Source organism: Callithrix jacchus, chromosome 2, assembly GCF_049354715.1.
Source record: "Callithrix jacchus isolate 240 chromosome 2, calJac240_pri, whole genome shotgun sequence".
NCBI classification, from domain to species: Eukaryota; Metazoa; Chordata; class Mammalia; order Primates; family Cebidae; genus Callithrix; species Callithrix jacchus.
This window is the reverse complement of record NC_133503.1, coordinates 120,038,578-120,059,483: the sequence shown is the minus strand read 5'-3', so window position 1 is coordinate 120,059,483 and position 20,906 is coordinate 120,038,578. Positions and strand designations below refer to the sequence as shown.

The window sequence follows — 20,906 nt, the reverse complement described above, 5'->3', positions numbered from 1 at the left end:
CAGTGATTTGAGGATTTAGTGGAATGTGATATGCTTGACAGAAGATCGGAACAGGTTAGTAATTGGTAACTTTTCTATTTCAAAAGGAATAATGAAAATGTAATGAGGAGGGAGTGGAAATGAAAATATAAAGTTAGATTTTCCAGTGGTTTTGTTAACTACAAATAAAGTTAGATATAAAGAAATAGCATTATGTAAATTAGTATTATCATGAATTGTGATCTTAGCATCACACAAAATGGACTCTATTTTATTGCTATAGCTAACTTAGATTCTTAGATAATGCACTCTCTTAAAGCAGTCTTGACACTGCTGTATTGATGAAAATGCACCAGGGTCACAAAAGAGACCACGCATTTAATCTCCTTTCTCCTTTCCCCTGCCTTTTCTTTTCTCACTCTTTCAGACTCTTTCCAGAAAGTGGGGAGAAAATAAATAGGGGACACCTTAGGCTGAACAGTAGAAGCAGCACTTGATTTAGGGACATTCCGTGGTGCCCTGTCTACTAGATCAAATTGCAAAGTAGATTGCTTGGACTTTGTGGCTGTCACTTGTCCTTTTGATTTCCTCTTTTGCTTCCTTTCTTCCTTGTACTACTTCCCGGAAACTGGTACTCGATGCTGTCATCTCATCCAGTTACTAAAAAAATGCATCTCATTCAGGCTGGTTCTTTTGCTCAGAATTTGACATCCCTTTTTAGTTCCTCATTTTGACCACCATTCCCTAAGTATCCCTGGTTTTTCAGAAAGGCATTGTGTTGAATATCTGATTAAAATTATCATAGTAATGCCAGAATGAGAATGAGACTCCACCCTCCTAAAGGGTGTTGTTTCTAAACAGAAGATACCTTTGAAGTTCTTTTCCAAGCTAGGTCACTGTTCTTGGCTAAAAACCAGGGAGTAAGGCCATGATTCTTTGAAATAATTCTACCTTTAAACATTTCAATTCAAAATGTCCTTCTCCATAATCTGTCTTCATTAATGAAACTCTACAGTGTTTGATATGGGAAAAAATATACATCTAATCATCAAAATTTGCTTATGTTGCCCATGATATGGAATTGTTATAGTTCACTCATATTTTTACTTAACTTTTAAAAGTAGAAATTATTTTGGGCCTTTCTCAGTTCTCTATGTTGGTGATTTTGTTACTTTGGTTTTTATTCCATTAATGTTTTTATAGGTGAAACAAAAAAGACAGTCATTTTAACTATCCTGGATGACTCTGAACCAGAGGATGATGAAAGCATCATAGTTCGTTTGGTGTACACCGAAGGTGGAAGTAGAATTTTGCCAAGCTCCAACACTGTTACAGTGAACATTTTGGCCAATGACAATGTGGCAGGAATTGTTAGCTTCCAGACAGCTTCCAGATCTGTCATAGGCCATGAAGGTGGGTTCCTTTTTTTGTTAAGCATATTCATTTTCTTTTCCATGGATGTTGTTTTTTATGTAGTCCTTTAAAACTTCTAATATTTTTCCCTTCATTATTTTGTTGAACTGTGTGTGGTGTGTGTGTGTGTGTGTGTGTGTGTGTGTGTGTGTTAATCTGCATAGAACCATCTTTGGGAGAAGGCTTTATCATGAACTGTTTAACCAGATTTAGGAGCCTTGCAAACTAATACCAGGTTCTAGCTTGCCATTCTCTACTGGTATGATTTGAAGGAAGCAAAACCTAGAATACTTAGTTTTCCCATCTGTTAAATGATACAAAATATTACTTCATAGGTTTCTTTGTGAGGATTAAGTGAGCTAATAAAGGTGAAGAGCTTAGCATAGTTACTGGCGAGGATACTGTATGATCAATGGTAGCTGTCGGTATCAAACAGTGAAACACTGGCAACTGGCTAAAAAAAGTAATGGTTTATAATCAGTGAATATTTTAGCCTGGATTCTATGTTATGTTTGTATATTTTATGAACAAAGTGCCAAACTAGAAAACCTTATAAAATGTCCCTTTTTTCCTTAGAAAACAGGTGAATTCTCACAATTGCATGTTGTCATAGTAGTAATGAGTAAAAGGGACTCACAAGTTGCCATATATCTAAACTAAAGACAGATCATCAACTATCAAAAAAGTTATTTGTGACATAAAACAAATAAGAAGTTACTGGGGGAATAGTTAATAATAATGACAACAGTAACATTGATGGTGTGTTTTCTATGTGCCAGACACTCCATCTTCATTTCATTTAGGTTTAACAGCAGTCCTGTGAAGTAGGTATAATCATATACCCCAGATTTTCACACAAGGAAACTGAATTTGAGACAGATGAAATAGCAACAATTCTTCAGTGGTAGTGCGTAGGCCCAGCTGTGTCAAATGCGAAGCCCATGCTATGTAGGGCATCACCTAGTGAGGAGAGACTGTTTAGGTTGAACTCGTGTCTGCTGCAGAACCTGATGATGCAGGAACTTTTGGTAAATATTTGGAGTTATTTGAGTTGGAAGAATAATGAATTTGAGTACCAATGCCTATGTGAGGGAAGGAAATTAGTGAGAGAAACTGACTGTGTCTCAGGTTAAAGATGGATACTGGGTGTTCAGAGATGATAGCTGAAATCTGGAGGATGAATATGATGATTTATATGGACAGAGGGAAAAAAGCAAGTTATCAGAATGGAGCTATGCAGAACATTAGAATAAGGTGCTGGGAAAGAAAAATTGCCTGAAAGGAGAGAGAAGCCTTTGGGAGAGGCAGGGAGAAACCAGGGAGAGAGTGTATTTTCACTCAGTTACACTGATTACTTAGTAATCAATGTCTCATATTAACATGATTAAAAAGGGGAGTTAGATCTCAAGTGGGCCAAATAAAACAGTAGCAATGGTAGATGAATTTTAAAGGAGGATTGGGGATGGGAAGCAAATATCTAAGGATGACAAACGTAGAAGCCTTCAGGGAGTGCTCCTCAGTGTGGCTTTCAAGAGGCTGCCCGTTTACAGTGTTTGCTTCTAGTCTGACAAGAGGATTGAAACTTTTATAACAATTTCACTTTGCTGTAATATCCAAAAGCAGTGTCTATGAGTTGCTATTTTGTATGTTTTTTTTTTCATTTTGCTTTTTGTTTGTGTTTGTTTTTTGCTACTTAGCTTATCTAGTCATTTATTTTATTGTGTTTTATAAGAGGGTCAACCTTTGATGGATTCAGGCAAGCAAAACAAAATGCCAGTCCTTCACAGCACGAAGTTTTGAGAGGCACTGCTTATTGGCTCTGACAGCAAGGAGAGGAGAATTTTGGAGAAAACAGAAGAAAGGGCAACATTTTGGATTTTTTATGTTTTGTTGAAGAAATATAGGAAGGAAAAGAAGAAGAGAAAGTGTTATTGGTACTGAAGTTATAAATAATTGCTGAGATCAGGGATGGGTAGTTGAGATATAAGGAGGGACTGACAAGGTATGTGCTTTTCAGCTATATGATGAAATTTTCTTTCTAAAAAATACAAAAGAATTTGGATATCTAGGATCAATTTGAAGAAATTTTAACTGAAGAGTCACTAATGTGGTGAAAGTGCATCCTGTGAGCCTGGATGGTGGTGGTAGTGTGAGTTGGAAGGCTATAAAGACACTGAGGCCCTCTTGCTAGGTCCCACAGCATCTTGGAGAAACTGCAGACATGAACACCTACAGCCTCTTTGGCCCAGATGAACTTCACCTGAAAACAATATTGTGGCCTCGTCAGTTTCTAACAGCTAATTATCTGCAGGAGTGGCAAAGAGGAAGCAGGATTAGTAGTTAAAATAAATGGTTCAAAGGTGTTATGGGTTAAAAGTCTGCTTTAGCATATTAATCTAAAACACCAAATTGCATTTATTGCTGGCATGAGTACTCCCTAGGTTGGTTTTTTTTTTTTTTTTTTTTTTTTTTACATTTTCTACATAAAAGTTGGGGTCAATTTCTATTTTTTACTTACCTTTTTTTCTTTGTTCCTAAGCCTTTTTCTAGATTCTAAATAATTTTTTTAAAACCATATTAAGCCACAATAGTTCAGTATTTTGTATATGCATTATATATATTATCATGAAAATTGCACAGAGAATTGTGTATCATGATGAGTTTGTGAAAGTGAATTAATGAAAACATTACAGTGATTCTTCAGAGATGACCGCTACACAAATGGAACAAAAATAATTGTGCTGTGTGAGCTTCTTACAGTGTTAACATTGCTTTTGGTCTAGCATTAGAGTTTCATTTATTTGATTAGATTTAAAATGTGGACTATGCTGAACTTCTGACTCCAGAATGTATTTTTGATTCATGGGGAGGAATTGCCTTTTTCTCTAATAATGTATTGAATTCTGTAGAATCCTATTTCTACATTTTGTCCTAATGCAATTGGAGAGCTGCCCAGTGGTAAATATTGCCTTCTTTCAAATGTAATGGATAGAATTTAGAAATATGGGACAGTGTATTTTACTGTGGTTGCACACTGGTTATAAATGTGCTCTTTGTAAATCTGTGCTAGATAGTTCTCTCAGTCACCCAACTCAGCAGCATCGTAATCATCATGTCATGTTAGATGGGTTTTAAATTTTTTCTTCTCTTAGGGACAGCATGAATCTTTTTTTTACACAAAGATTTGAACAAGAAATGTGATTCTTTAAAGAAATATGTAGAACCACTATATTGGAAACACTCAACTTTTAACTGTTCTTATTGACAGTCTGTGCTTCACATTATTTATATTCCTACAACTGTTTCAACCCATTGTCTTTTTTATTATAGAGGGCAATTTCAATAGTATACCTGTGTCATGTAGACACTTATCTATTAAAATATATTTTCTGTATTTTGGTTTTCCATTATTTTTATATGCATTGTACTTGGTGTTAATATTTGTAAAAAGAATTCTGGTCTTAAAAATAAGTGTTTAAAACAGTTAGGGTTATAAAGTGCATTCTTCATTTATATTCTTTATCTGCATTAGGTTAGTCCTAGACACTGTATGAAAGATCTGCTTTAGAGTTGAAATGTGTCACTAACTTTTGGTAAACTCTGTGGATTTCATATCAAGATGATCTTCCAGTTATGTAGTCAGACACTTTGTTAGGTAAGCGTTCTTCTGGCTTTCATCTTGGGCAAAATGTAGAAGGCTGTTTAGTACCTAGTAGAGTCCTTGTCATCTAATTATAACATACTCTCTCAAGACTTCTGCCTTTTCCCTTAATTTGGAAGACTAAACACTTATTTTTAAGTTCTTTTTCCTGTGGCTGTTAGGCTTTTCACCCTGGCAGAAGGTAGCTTTTTGATGTGTCCAGTTATTTTTTCCAGGAGGCATTTTAAATGGATCTGGCTCCTAGGAGTCTGCAGTAAAGAAACAGAATCAATACTTCCCTTTTGATTATGGCTTAGGAAAAATTTTACACTATTCTTGCTGTTGACATGATATATTTTCAGTAGGCTTACAATATTATGTTTAAGAAATACTTCATTTATGTTTTATTTATATGTGCTTCTCTATATGGGTGTATGTGCACATGTGTTTGTGTATATGTGTGTGTATATCATACTTCAAAGTATATTTTTACAGTATTTTCATGCAAATTACTTTCATGGTAACTTCTTAAATTTTCAGAGGTGATGTTGATGAAGTAGTATTAGACTTTGAATGATTTTACATGTAGTAAGTTTGTTGAAGATTTTACTTTCTTTTCGTCTAAGCATTTTATTTTTACTTTTACCGTAAAATCATGTATTTATTCCCAAATCTCTATGTACAAACTTGCAACTGCAAGTTTATTATTGTGATTATAGATTACCCTTCAACATGGATGTTTTCTGACCTACATTTTGTTTTCTTGCCATTTATGTTCTCTTTGCACTTTAGCACTTCATTAAACTTTCATAATTTTCTTTTTGAACCATTAACAAGTTTTGTGACTGGAAAAGTTTGAAAACCGTGACTCTTATGAAAGAGTCACCAGACAGCCCTGTAGGTGAAATAGCTTAATAAAGGATTTTTCTGTGCTTTTCAGTAATTTTTGTTTTTCAATATTCCCAACTTGCTCTGTAAGAAATTCTACACATTGCACAATAGAGAGACATCAGTTTCATAGTCATGTCTATGTTTTGTTAACAAGTTATACAAATACAAAATCTTTAAATGGTATGCTAGCAATTATGGCTGACTATACAGTCTTTCAGTTTTATCCCTATCTTTGGGCAATCTGATCTAGAAATTTCTATGTTTTTAAAAAATAAATCTAAGACATAGTTTACTAATATAATGGTAACTAAATTTTTTTTGTATTGATACACTTAAAATGTGTTCTAAAAAGCCTTTCGCATGCTTTTTCTTCTTCTCCACTCTCCTTAAAATGTTCATTGTGTTAAAATTGTGTGTGTGTTTAAATTTATTAGGAAAAATTTATTGAGTTTTTAAATTGAAATTGATAGTTTCTAAATTAATTAATTCATGATATTTTAAGAAATCTTCCTATAAGAAATATTTGTTCAGTTGTCTTCAGAAATAAAAAAACGTGAGTTTGAAAAATACTTGAAAAGGGTGTTTATGTTTTATTGCTTTATTTCTGCTCTTTAAAAAGTGTTGGAAGATTTTACTTATATACACAAAAGTTACTTGGATAACAAACTAAACTAAAAGTGACATTTTTAGTGAATGTTTATGGTTTTTAACTATATGTATATGCTATACAGTTTGATCAAGGATGTTGTCTTCTAAATCTTTTTAAACATCTTTCTAGCTTTGCATAATAATATTTTTACTGATACAGTTCATTGGTATTTCTTAACTTGTGTTCATCATCATATAAAACTAGTGAATTGAGCATCTTTTCAACAAGTCATATAGCCATTAGCACACTCCTTAACAGTTTACTTTGTGCATTTAGCAATTTGAAAGAAATGTTATCATGATATTCTTCACTTTTGTAAATTATGTGGGGATAAAAGCCAGGAATGGACGAGATCTAAAATATTTTCATCATCCAGGAAGAATAACTGTAACTTTGGTGAAGTTACAGATGTTGATGTACAGATTTGACACCTTTCCTTTGCATTTCTTTTTATAAAACAAAATCATTGATGGTATATGTAAGTTACAACTAAAGAAATGTGATTTTCAGGTATTTGCAAGCATTTTTATGCATGCATTGTGTAAAATCACATTGCATATCAGTGTAAGGAATTTGTGCCATTTTGAAAATTGAAGGAAGAATTTACTTGTGTTATTACCATGAGGACTTTATAATTTAATTTACAGAACAGTTATGTTCTGGTGCATGTTTTGGAGTGCATAAAAGTTTGTGTTTCCCATTTTAGCATGTGCTTTTGTAACATTTACATATCGAATTTCCTGAAGTTCTACTGAATGGAAGTATTTACAAGTGGGATAATAAACAATAAGCATTATAAAGCTTCTAGAAAATTCAAAACAGAATAGCTTTGTAATGTTCTTGGGAAAGATGGTGTAATAGTTGCATGCTTGGAATTTGGGTTTTGTTGAGTTCAAATGTGAAATTTATTTTCCATTAAGCATTTATCAATGTATACATTTTACTTGCAGGAGAAATTTTGCAATTCCATGTGATAAGAACTCCCCCTGGTCGAGGAAATGTTACTGTTAACTGGAAAATTATTGGTCAAAATCTAGAACTTAATTTTGCTAACTTCAGTGGACAGCTTTTCTTTCCTGAGGTAATACTGCAAAAACAAAAAAAAAAAGTCGATCACAAATACCTAGAAAAAACGGTGTATTTTGAGGAAAATGAGATAGAAAAGCAGTACTATTGTAGTTATTATCTTTCTCTCTTCTCCACACCTACTTTGTATGAATTCTTTGATGATGTATTTAATTTATTTCTTTTTCTTCTCATTGACTCGAAATTAAGCCAAGCCAATATTACCTTCTGCCTTGAGTAGTACATTGGATTTATAAGGACTAGCGTCCCTGCAGCACTTGTCTTCTTTTCTCTGCTCCAGTTTTTTCTATTCACCGTTGTTGTAGAAACCTCCCCAACTTTTTGCTTTGAGATTTTCAATAGTGCTACATTGCTCAATGAATAAGATTTACATTCATTAGCTCAGCATTCAAGATCTTCCACAATTAGCCCCTGTCTGCTTGAAGCTTAGGTTCCCATGAGTCAGTGATTTTTATTCATCTTTAAAAAACTTTTGTGTAAATGAAAATGTGGGCTAGGTATGGTGGTTCATGCCTGTAATCCCAGAACTTTGGGAGGCCAAGGTGTGCAGATCACCTAAGGTCAGGAGTTCGAGACCAGCCTGACCAGCATGGAGAAAACCTGTCTCTACTAAAAACACAAAATTAGCTGGACATGGTGGCGCATGCCTGTAATCCCAGCTACTCAGGAGGCCCAGGCAGGAGAATCACTTGAACCTGGGAGGTGGAGGTTGTGGTGAGCCAAGACTGAACCTTTGCACTCCAGCCTGGGCAACAAGAGCGAGACTCTGTCTCAAAAAAAAAAAAAAAAAAGGAAAAGAAAATATGTTTGGCTGCAAAATTTATAAGGCCAATAAAAATAAAGCAGGAGATAGTTCATATTTAGTAATGATAGAGGGATGGATTTCTTTCTGTTTGACATAGGGGTCATTGAATAAAACATTGTTTGTGCATTTGCTGGATGACAACATTCCTGAGGAGAAAGAATTATACCAAGTCATTCTGTATGATGTCAGGACACAAGGTAATTCAGAATTTAAACTTCTTTAATATAATCAGAAAGGAAAGAAAATAGTTATCTCTGTATTTAACAATTAGATGCATACCAATTTTTAAAATGTTACTTTATTATGTATCCCCTAGAAATGTTAGATCTAAAAAACGTTAGCACCATATGGGAATACTTTACGGACTAGGGAAGAAAAGCTCTGATAAGTTTTCCAAAGGTAGAATTTTTTTTAAATTAACTTGAGACTTACAGGCCAATTTGAATTTTGAACCAATTATATGGATAATTCAAATTTAGTAATTTTTAAGCAAATTATCTGGGTACCTTCCTCAGTTTCTACTCAATTTCTATAATTCTGATAACCAATATAACCAGGAATGATAGTAATATGTGAAGTGAAGAAATTCATGATCTTTTACCTGAAGGAAAAATGGATCATGGATTCTGTTGGTTCTCCTGGAAACCCTGGTAGCACAAAAGACCAAGTGAAAATGTGTAAGGCCCCCTGAGGTCTAGGGTTAGAACCAGCACATCATCACTTTTACCTTGTTCTATTGGTCAAAACAGGTTAACCTGAAGATTTGTTAGAGAAGTAAATGGAATACTCTTTGATGACCTTAATATGTTTCAGGGAGTGAGGTTATAGTCCAGCAATTAAAAGCTAATGCCAGATCACTGTTAGATTCCTTGATGTGGTCCCTGACATTTTCAGGAGTTCCACCAGCAGGAATCGCCCTACTTGATGCTCAAGGATATGCAGCTGTCCTCACAGTAGAAGCCAGTGATGAACCACATGGAGTTTTAAATTTTGCTCTTTCATCAAGATTTGTTTTACTGCAAGAGGCTAACATAACAATTCAGCTTTTCATCAACAGAGAATTTGGATCTCTAGGTTTGTGTTACTCTGGTTTGAATGGGGTTTCCAGGGAAGTACTTATTAATATTCTACTTGTGTGGATGAAAGGCATTGCTAAAATAAATCAGGGGTGGGAAAAAAATAATATTTCTTCATTCAGGACAGAACTTTGTAACTTCTTTATATTTGAAATATATTTATATTTCTTTTAAAAAGAAATAATCTATTTTCACAGAAATTCTGTGTAATTAACAAACATAACATTTCAGCAGCAACAGTCATTTAGGCTGTCTCTGGGTCTGCTAATCTACACTCGGCTTGGCCATGGGTGGCTTTATTTAATATGTCTGTCATTCTTCTCCTGGAACCACTGGTAGCACAAAAGACCAAGTAAAAATGTGTAAAGCCCCCTCAGGTCTAGGGTTAGAACCAGCATATTACTTTTACTTTGTTCTATTGGCCAAAACAAGTCACATATCCAGATTTAAAGTCTAGAGGAAGGTAAACATGTTTTTCCCGCAGTGAGACACCCATGAGCCATCACATGGTAAAGATTAGGGATATAGGAAGGAGTGAGGAGTTGGGACCAATAATCGCTACTGAGGGTGCTTTTAGGAAAGGCAAAAAATTCACAATGGGAGATTATTATAAAAGTTTACAGATTTATAAAACATTTTTTGCAACCAATTCAATTAGGAGCTATCAATGTCACATATGCCACCGTTCCTGGAATGCTGAGTCTGAAGAACCAAACAGTAGGAAACCTAGCAGAGCCAGAAGTTGATTTTGTCCCTGTACTTGGCTTTCTGATTTTAGAAGAAGGGGAAACAGCAGCAGCCATCAACATTACCATTCTTGAGGTAAAACCCTTATATTATTTCCTTATTATTGTATTAAACCTGAAGTAACTACATAGTGATGGAAGAGCCTGTAACAGGTACTAACGTTTAGTAAGATACTTCTAGTAACTTTGCATTTTAAGACATCAAGTTTTATGAAAACTAAGTTTACCTGACTTTTTTTCTATTTGTAAGAAAATATTACTCTGCCTTTAATACAAGGTTTGGATACTCTACAATTATCATATCAGAAACTTAGTGAATTCTTTTCTGTTTGGTTCCCCCTGCTGGTACCTTTAAATCAGCTTATTTATTTTTTTGATTTTTGTTGTTTGTTTCTTTAGGCACACAGGGGTTTCTGTTCTTGTTTAGATAGACTGGCCTGCTATTATGTATTTTATTATAGACATGTCCATGACAAAGATAACTTTCTTAGGACAGTTCCCTTTAAGATGGCATAGACCTAAGAGGTTTCAAGGAGTATTTTGATTAATCAAAAGGATTATTTGGATCAGCAAATCAATGTATGTCAGAATCTTTGTTGGTATGACTGATTAAATCAGATATAGGGAAAAACTTACTAGAGGCTGATGGCATGAAATGAGATTTTGTTTAGGTTAAACTTAAGATAATCATTAGTGATTTAAATTGCGTTTTAAATAATTTTTCATATTATAGAATCTCATGTTGTTTGGTAATTGACTTAGTGTATCAATTACCTACATACATTTTCAAGAGGTGTGTAGGATACGGAAGGGTAAGAGGGAGAAAACATGAATATTGCAGTTGAAAAATTATTTTTCAATTACTATGTATTTTGGGAGTTCTATTTTTAAAAATATTTAATCTTGGAGGCTTTTATGTTTACAAAATTATAAGTAGTGTAAACCATCTACTATCTGAAGTTAGTAACTTATTTTGTTGATTACTGTGGCACTATGACCTAATATAACAGTATAAAAATTCTAAACCTATAAAATTAAAGATAATAGTATGTCAGTATATGGGATATAACATGAAATTTGAGAAAACTTTCAAGTAAGTTATCTTTCAAATGTATATTCTTTCAGATGTATACTCAAGTAAGTTATCTTTCAAATGTATACTTATTAATAACAATATAAATAAGTGGATTGATTTTCCTTAGACCTGTTTGTTTTTAAAGCAGAGAATACACAGTTGCCCTTCTTTTCTCTGAAGAGTCTAGTTTTTTTGAACATGGGGTTTTGGTTCCACCTTTATTTCTTTCTAGCTCTTTGCCATCCTTTCTGTTCCCTGAGTAGCACTAGATTAAAAGACTGCAGGCCTGTGCATAGAGGAGCAAGTTGCCCTGGGAGTGGTAGGGAGGAGTTATTGCATGAGGGGTGGGGCACAGTAAGAATACATAGTGCAGTCCTTCTATGTCACTGACCTTGTAACTCATGTTGGTTGTCTTATTATATAAGACAGTCTAGGGACCATGATTTTCACTTTATTTTTTACATGGAAACATGACTCCATTAAATAAGGTGAGGGGAAAAGTATATGTTGGTGAGTATGTACTGACATTATATATGCATAAAAATACACACACATTGTGTTTCTATGTAAATATTGATGGCTGGCTGATCACTATTGACATGGATTTTGTTAATCCTTATGCTTTTTTGTCCTGCCTGTTTTCATTGCTATTATGTAGACTAGTGATTAATAGTAACAGCTGTTAATTTTAAGCATTCTCTCTAGGCCACTCTACACATGATTTATAATCATTATTACAATCTCCCACCCAAAAAAAGCTATGATTTCCCCTATTATAGAGATAGAATTGGGTTCTAAAATTAAGTAACTTACTTAAATTTATAGAATTTGGTACTAGGTCTCCTTGAGCTGCCAAGCCCTGCCCCCGCTTTTCATGATATTCTATTCCTCATTCTACACATTGAATATTAAGGTAATTTAAAATATTCTGTTCATATTATGCTTAAAATAATTAGGCTTATATATTTTTATAATTGGTTTTTATATAAATCTAGGTTTAAAATGTTAAAAATTTTAAGTGGTTCCTATGGGTCAACCTAATTACTTCCTATACAACCAAGTATAAATTTAATACTTTTATATTTATTTTTTTCTGATTTATATCTGTCTACTTTATGGTGGCATTTTTGTATTGTCTGTATACTAGTGACACAGTTTAATTAAAAAAGTTAATTTAAAAACAGTTTCTGAGGGTTAATTACTTTGAGAATATAATTAAAGGAATTTAATAGGTATAATTTTTGCAGGATGATATACCAGAGCTAGAAGAATATTTCCTGGTGAATTTAACTTATGTTGAACTTATCATGGCTGCTTCAACCTCATTTCCTCCCAGACTTGGTATGAGGGGTTTCTTGTTTGTTTCTTTTTACTCACTTCAAATGAAATTAAGAAACTTCATTCTTGAATCAGAAGTGATCATTGTACTGCTTTGTTAATCTTGGCTATGTGTCAAAATATGATGGGCTTTTATATTTTTATTTAGAAATTCCCATATATCGCAATTTTTACATTGAACAATGTAAAGACATTAAAAATTGTGTGATGTTCTTTAAATTTTACAACTATTTTATAAACAAATTTGTAATCCTCAAAATAGTTCTTTGGAAGGTATTTTCCTTTCATTTTATTTTAAAATTAGCTGTTTTCATAAGATCTCAAACTCTCAGATGTTTTTATTTTCCTTTAGATTAAACAGTGGTATCATTTATTTCTTTGTTATTTTGTTGTGTTCTCTGCTTCTTTTTGACCTTTTGTCTTTTTCTTTTCATGCTTTTAGAAAAAACTCAGTTAATTCATTACAGACTAAAAGGTAAAACCTGAACCTTGGTACAAACTTATCTAGAATCCTTTAAAAAGATGTATTCCTATGTTTAAACACAAACTCCTGTTTTCAGTGTAAACATTTACTACTGGTAAATTTTGTTTGAAGCCTGTAGGTGTGATGGCCAATAGAGGATGGTGCTGAGTTAGTTAGAAGGTGTGCTGGACAGGGGAAAGCTAATTTGGATCAAAGAAAGAGAAGCGTGGCCAGGAGCAGTGGCATGGAGAACAGGCATTCCTCATTCATTTCTGAAGCTCATTTCGATAACTTTGAAAATATTGAAAGGAAATAATCAGTTTCTAACCTATTATTGTTTAAAAAGTTTCAGTTCTTTTACTAAAGAAATAGATGATTCCAATGACTAGCTTGTTTACATTAAGTATTATTACAAGATTCTTATTGACATTAAAAAAATTAACCAAACAATACATATTTCTTTCATCCTTATACTGAGATAATTTCAAGAGTTGACGTCTGTTGAGTGCTTTCTAATGCTCCTATTTCAAGTGCTTTGTACATTAGTAATGTGATTACTTACATCTCATGTTACAGATGAGGTAGCTTAGGCTAAGAGAAGCTGAGTAATATGCCCCAAATCACGCCACTAGAGAGAGGTAGAGCTGGTTTCAATGGTGTGGACTGATTTTAGAATCTCGGCTTTTTAGCCTCTTGTCTGTTGGGCACAAACCCTCATTTTATATTTTTTCCTGGACAGTGTTGTTCTTGTCACTCTACAGAGAATTATACTCTCCCTACCCTTTCCCCATCTAGGCAGATATCCTTAAGTGGAATCCTAGACTAAGGTAGCACCTCTGAAATTTAAAAGGTAAAGAACAAAGTATTAAAAACAAAAATCAAATCAAAACCAAAAAGCAATCAGGAGTAGGGTTAGTAATAATTTAAGACTGAAACAAAAGCCAACCAGGATCAGGGTTATTTAATATTTTAAGTTATTGGTAACATACTGAATTTGGTGGACAGAATAAAAATAAAAGGAAAAGATAAGTTTACTTTGATATTAATCTCTCTTTACTTCACCAAACCTTTTCCCCATCTTTCCCACATGTCTCAACATCTGTTTATGTCCCTGTCTCTCTGTGTCTCCTTTTCACACCTATATTTTTCTTTGTACCATTCCCTGCATTCATTTCCCATTTATTTTTCCCTTTTTTGCTCTTTCTACTCCTTCCAACTGTCCCCATTTTCCTTTCCTCCTGAAATAATGATATTGTATAATAGAGATGCCAAGTATGTTTTAACTAATTAAAATAAAAAAACCAAAAACCATAATCCCAGTTGCTTATTATTTTATGCTGTTCTCAGATGATTAAATTTCTATAAATCAGTGGCTCTTGTTAGCCAAAAATGTCCTTATTCAGATATGATAAGCATTGTCTCTTTATTTTCTTAAACATGTTTTGAGTAATGTTAATACTTGCACATTAGGAATTTTATTATCTCAAAGGGACTGTCTTTAAAGCCTATATTACAAAGTATTTTTAATAATTTATATGTATTTTGAGATATGCTTCTATGTTTTTTTAGATTCAGAAGGCTTGACTGCACAAATTATTATTGATGCCAATGATGGGGCCCGAGGTGTAATTGAATGGCAACATAGCAGGTAAGCCCAAGGCTGCGTGAGAGTCCTCTTCTGGGTTTCATATTCTTTACTATCTACCAAATAAAAGTCTATAAGGGAAAAATTTATTTATATTTTTACTATGTTATAGGTTTGAAGTAAATGAAGCCCATGGAAGTTTAACATTGGTAGCCCAGAGGAGCCGAGAAGCTCTTGGCCATGTTTCCTTGTTTGTGTATGCTCAGAATTTGGAAGCACAACTGGGGCTGGATTACAACTTCACCCCAACGGTGGGTCTCAAAATCTATCACAGATAACTTTTATAAATTATTTTATCATCATTATTTTTTAAGAATTACAGCGCGGGCGCGGTGGCCCAAGCCTGTAATCCCAGCACTTTGGGAGGCCGAGGCGGGTGAATCACGAGGTCAAGAGATCGAGACCATGCTGGTCAACATGGTGAAACCCCGTCTCTACTCAAAATACAAAAATATTAGCTGGGCATGGTGGCGTGTGCCTATAATCCCAGCCACTCGGGAGGCTGAGGCAGGAGAATTGCCTGAACCCAGGAGGCGGAGGTTGCGGTGAGCCTAGATCGTGCCATTGCACTCCAGCCTGGGTAACAAGAGCGAAACTTCGTCCCAACAACAAAAAAAAAAAAAAAAAAAAAAAAAAAATGGAATTACAGTGATTTAGATCCCATATGAATAAATTATTCCTAATAAAACCATTACATGTTTCATAGTAAATTACGAAAGAAGAAGATTTCTACATGGTAAAATAGTTCTCTTCACTATTTTAGTAAATGTAAATGTAAATGGAATTTTCAGTACTATTCTAAATATTATTTTGTGTAGATTAACTATTTCATTTTAGTTTTCGATACTGGAGGATACAATCTGTAATAATAAAGAATTTATATCATTAGATAATCTTCCCAAATGTTTCTCCTACTTCTTGAAAAATTTAACTCTTTTATTTCTTTGTTTTTGTTCACTGAAACACTTTTAGTGCTTTAAAATAATTTTACTTGGTCTCTTCATGCCTTTTATTTCTTAGTCACATGTTTATTTTCTTCTCTTTCCTCGTAATTTTTTTTGGAGACAGAGTCTCTTGTCACCCAGCCTGGAGTGCAATGGTATGATCTCGGCTCACTGCAACCTCCACCTCTCAGGTTCAAGCAATTCTCCTGCCTCCTGAGTAGCTGGGATTACAGGTGCCCACCACCACACCCAGCTAATTTTTTTTTGGTATTTTTAGTGTATTTTGTATTTTTAATGTATTTCACCATGTTGGCCAGGCTGGTCTCAAACTCCTGGCCTCAACTAATCAGCCTGCCTCGGCCTCCCAAAGTTCTGGGATTATAGGCATGAGCCACTGCACCTGCCCTCCCCACCATAGTTTTTACTTTTTAAACTTAATGTTGCCAATTTAAATGAAAAGATATAAACCAAAAAATAAGGAAACAAAATTCAGTGTAAAATAGCTTATTTTTTTACATTCAAAACTACATTGTATTTCTTTCCAAACATTCTATGGAAACTCACAGTTTATATAAATATAATACTGTCTGCTTTTACCTTTTTGACCAGATTCTTCATTTTGCTGATGGAGAAAGGTTTAAAAGTATCAATATCTTGATTCTTGATGATGACGTTCCAGAAGGAGATGAAAAATTTCAGCTGATTTTAACAAATCCTTCTCCTGGACTAGAGCTAGGGAAAAATACAACAGGTAATTAATAATTTCTTATAAACAGCTTCCTCTCCTTCATGCTTAGTTCCTTAATATGGGGGCAGATATAAAGGGATTAGATAGTCTTGGTGGGGCAATCCCATTACTGGGTATATACCCAAAGGGTTATAAATGGATCTATTGTAAAGACACATGCACACGTGTGTTCATTGTGGCACTGTTTACAATAGCAAAGACTTGGAACCAACCCAAATGCTCATCAAAGAGAGACTGGATAAAAAAAAATGTGGCACATATACACCATGGAATACTATGTCGCCATAAAAAAGGATGAGTTCATGTCCATTGCAGGGACATGGATGAATCTGGAAACTATCATTCTCAGCAAACTGACACAAGAACAGTAAACCAAACGCCACATGTTCTTGCTCATAAGTGGGTGTTGAACAATGAGAACACCTGGACACCGGGAGAGGAACATCACACACTGGAGTCTGTTGGGGGATGGGGGTCTAGGGGAGGGATATCAGGGGGTGGGGAGATTAGGGAGGGATAACATTAGGAAAAATACCTAATGTGGGTGATGGGGGGAGAGAAGCAGCAAACCACCATGGCATGTGTATACCTATGTAACAGTCTTTCAAGACCTGCACATGTATCCCAGAACTTAAAGCAAAATAAATAAATAAATAAAAAATAAGGAAGTCTTGGTGGTTTTCTATGCTTACAATGAGAATGATTTTAAGTTAGAGCATTTCTGAATTTCGGTGTCTGTGTAACAGTGCCTCTAGCTTGTATGTATTGATGTATGTGTGCATGCATGTAAAAGACAAAAACGTATGTTGATACTACAGATAATAAATTATTTCCTTAGTTATTGTAAGTTTATTTTACTTGTAGATATATTTCCTTTGCAATTTGAGTTTTGTTTTGGTTTCCTTCTTAGCAATAGAAGGAATTAGAAAGGCAGTTCCCTTAGTGTCATCTACTCTGTAGTATTTCCACATAGAGTTGAGGTATATTGATATTTCAGACAGATTATGGGGGTCATAATTCTTTGGTTGGAACAGTTTGATATTGTTGTGAATAGTCATCCTATTCTACTGCTTGATAGGTATTGGGCTATTTCGAGAAGGTAAGAAATAGACAAAGGAGAAAACTCAGAAATATACAGAACTTTAGGGTTGGAAGAGCTCTTAAGAAGTCACTTCCATTTCTTCTGATGATAGACAAGCCAAGTGAATTTCAAGGATTAAATGCTGACTGACCCTTCAAACTCCTGTGTTAGTCAGTGGCTGAGCAGGTTTTTTTTTTTTTAATTTTTAATTTAATGAACATTTGCCTTCCGAAATTATTTGCCTTTATGGAAAAATTTTATTTGTAGTAGAAAATATGAAATAATTCTGAGTAACCCAAGAATTGGTTTTTACTTTCTTGCTATGTTGATAAAATACATTGATATTTCTAAGTCCCCAGAAGCTTTTTTTTTTTGAGGCTGTGGCTGTTGTTTCAAATTCAGAGTATATGTTTGAGTTCAAATCATTTTCTTATAGAACATAGTGGGTTGGTAAAGGGTTGTTTGAATGAATACCATGTGTTGGTTGAGAATAGTCTCTATATAAATAATGGAAAACCCAATGGAAATGGATTTATACACATATAATTTATTGGTTTATTTAACCTGGGGGTTAACATAGGGCTTTAGAGGAGGTGGGAGCAGGACTTAATGCTACCAAAGATCTTGAGATTTTCTGTCTCTTTTCTTTGCCTTTTGGCATATTGGCTTCATTGCAAGGCTAACGTTATTCATTGTCATAAGATAGTGATCAGGATCATTCTTCTACATTTCATATAACAGGAAGACAAAGTATTCAAGTTCAAGCATTCCTACAAGGTTGTCCTCATATAAATCTGATTTAAATCATGTAGGTTACATGCCCAGCTCCATGGATAGGAGAAAGAAATATATTGTTGGGCTCTTTCAAGGTTACTTTATACTTGTAATTTTCTATTTTTAAAGATTAAAAAATTCCTCAGAAATAAGTGTTTTGGCAGTTGGTCATTTCTTAAACCTTGCCCCACTGATTTGACTTAGAGACTATTTCCAAACCCTTATAAAGTTTAAATAAATATCCTTGTATATAAATCTTTGTATATATGGATAATTAAGATTATCTGTTGAGTACAATGCATGTTGAGTGGAAAGGACTTAGCACTTAACACTGCCTTCTGTGTTAGTTACACTCCAGTGTGTACATATACAATAATTTCTCCAGTTCCTCACCAGCAATTTCTTTAGTCTTTAAATTTTTATATGCCATTTCTAATGACTGAAAAATACATAGTTGTATTATGCATTCTTGTGCATTTTTTCTTTCATTTTCCTTTTAGTGAGTTTGATACTGGTTATTGTGGGTTTTTTTTCTTTGTGATTCTGATTTTTGTATCCCTTAAGTACTTTCTTTTGTTTTTTTGCTTTATTGATTTGTAGGAATAGTCATATATTTTGAATTCAACCCTTTACCTCTTAAATATATTGCAGATATTTCTCCCAGTCTGTCGTTTACCTTTTATTATATTGTCTCTTATTATCAAAATTTTTTAAATTGCCGGGTGCAACAGGTGGCTCACGCCTGTAATCCCAGCACTTTGGGAGGCTGAGACGGGTGGAGCACGAGGTCAAGAGATCAAGACCATTCTGGCCTACATGGTGAAACCCTGTCTCTATTAAAAATATGAAAAATTAGCCGGCGTGGTGGCACATGCCTATAATCCCAGCTACTTGGGAGGCTAAGACAAGAAAATCACTTGAACCCAGGAGGTAGAGGTTGCAGTGAGCCGAGAATGCACCGTTGCACTCCAGCCTGGGCAACAAGAGTGAAACTCTGTCTCAAAAAAAAAAGTAAATTTTTAAAATATTAGATATTTTCTGATATGCTTTTAAATCCTACTTACTTAGGCCTTTTCACCCAAATGCTATAAAATATTTTACTGTATTTTATACTATTTTCATAGTTTTGATTTATATTTACATTATTGAACATACAAAGAATTTATTCATTAGTAGTGTGTGAGGCAAGGATACAACTTCATTTTTCTTCTAAAATGTATAAAACAATACCCTAATATTATAAAGAGAATGAAACATCCGTTACTCATTAATTTTCAATGTGCAGTATTTCTTTTTTTCCTTTTTTTAAATCCATCTACTGATTGTTTTCTTGGACTCTGTTTTGTTCTATTTGCCTATTCATGGACTAATAGCATACTGTTTTATTGCTTATAACTTTGAAGTACATTTTGCTTGTTTTTCAAGCCCAAAATTTTCTTTTTCTTTCTCTAAGTTATCTCACCTCTTCCTTTAAAAAGTCTCTTTCATATGAACATTAGATTCAAGCTGAGATCTATAAAACAATCTATTTTGATTGGGGAATGAGAATTTTGGATTAATTTGGATGGATTTGACAGCACTATAATGAGTTTTCTGATTTGGAAATGTAATCTCCCTCTCCAATAATTTAGATCTTTTAGACTATTGCCTTCGCTTTATCCTCTCAAAAGCAAACTGTGAGACAAGGATTTGGACAAGGCTTTATTTTATTTGAGAGGTGATCTCTGGAGGCCTGATGAGAAATGAGGAAGTGAAAGAGAAAGAGGAAAGCTGAAAGGTGATATTCTAATGAGCAGTACTGCTGCAGGCAACTGACACTCTGTCCTGCTGGGGTCCCTCTTAGACACGGGGTTGAATAAAGCTTAGGACTGTCTCATGAGAAGGAAGGAAATCTGGGCTGTTCATTCACCGGCTCTTATTTCTAATCAATTGAGAGTTGCTCTTGGGTGTTAAATTTACAACAGTTCTGACCTTACTCCTGCATGGGCTGATGCTGTCTTCAGGTAGAGAGAGACCATTGGGCAAATAGAAACTGCTGCAGGTGACTTTAGAGTGGGTGAAGGGGATATAGGTGAGATTTTCTTCATATCAATTTTATGGTTTTTACATTAGGCTAATTTTTAAATATTGTTGCTATTGTGAATAAGGTCGACTTTTTTTCTTTAGATAGTGATAGCTGATCTATAGAGATATTATAATAGACTTTAAGAATATATGATCTGAAGTGGACTTCCTGACCTAGTGCACCAGCCCTGCTATTTCCTAGCTTGTAAACTTCTTCAAATTACCTGTTTGTGCTTCAATCATAGGTTCTGTAAAATTGAGAATAATGATAGAATCAACATCATAGGGTTATTGTGAGAATTAAAAGAGTTAATACAGGTTAAGCAATTAGTAAGTTCTTAATAGTATTAGTTGCTGCAATTATTATTTATTATTAGTGACAGTAAAGAATAGAACACTCTTGATTTGTGACTCAGCTTGCTTTGTATTGTTACTATAGTTCTAATATTTTCTTTTGCATTTCTTAGTAGACAATCATCATCTGGAAAA

At 34.1% G+C, this 20,906-nt stretch overlaps 1 protein-coding gene across 13 annotated transcripts in view; it reads left to right on the top strand.

Annotated features, from left to right (window-relative positions):
• The window catches only part of ADGRV1 (adhesion G protein-coupled receptor V1), a 602,786-nt gene that overhangs the window by 130,883 nt on the left and 450,997 nt on the right, over positions 1-20,906 (top strand). For 11 of the 13 annotated variants that reach the window (XR_013532585.1, XR_013532586.1, XR_013532587.1 and 8 more), the window contains 10 exons: positions 1,183-1,392; positions 7,523-7,653; positions 8,561-8,660; positions 9,358-9,537; positions 10,198-10,361; positions 12,608-12,701; positions 13,141-13,173; positions 14,731-14,809; positions 14,919-15,057; positions 16,360-16,501. Coding sequence is in view for 10 of the 13 variants with exons in the window: in XM_035291222.3 (XP_035147113.2) it covers positions 1,183-1,392; positions 7,523-7,653; positions 8,561-8,660; positions 9,358-9,537; positions 10,198-10,361; positions 12,608-12,701; positions 13,141-13,173; positions 14,731-14,809; positions 14,919-15,057; positions 16,360-16,501 (1,272 nt within the window). In the remaining 3 variants the exon portion in view is untranslated. The remainder of the gene's footprint in view (positions 1-1,182; positions 1,393-7,522; positions 7,654-8,560; positions 8,661-9,357; positions 9,538-10,197; positions 10,362-12,607; positions 12,702-13,140; positions 13,174-14,730; positions 14,810-14,918; positions 15,058-16,359; positions 16,502-20,906) is intronic. The other 2 variants (XM_035291223.3, XM_035291221.3) reach the window with 1 other exon arrangement.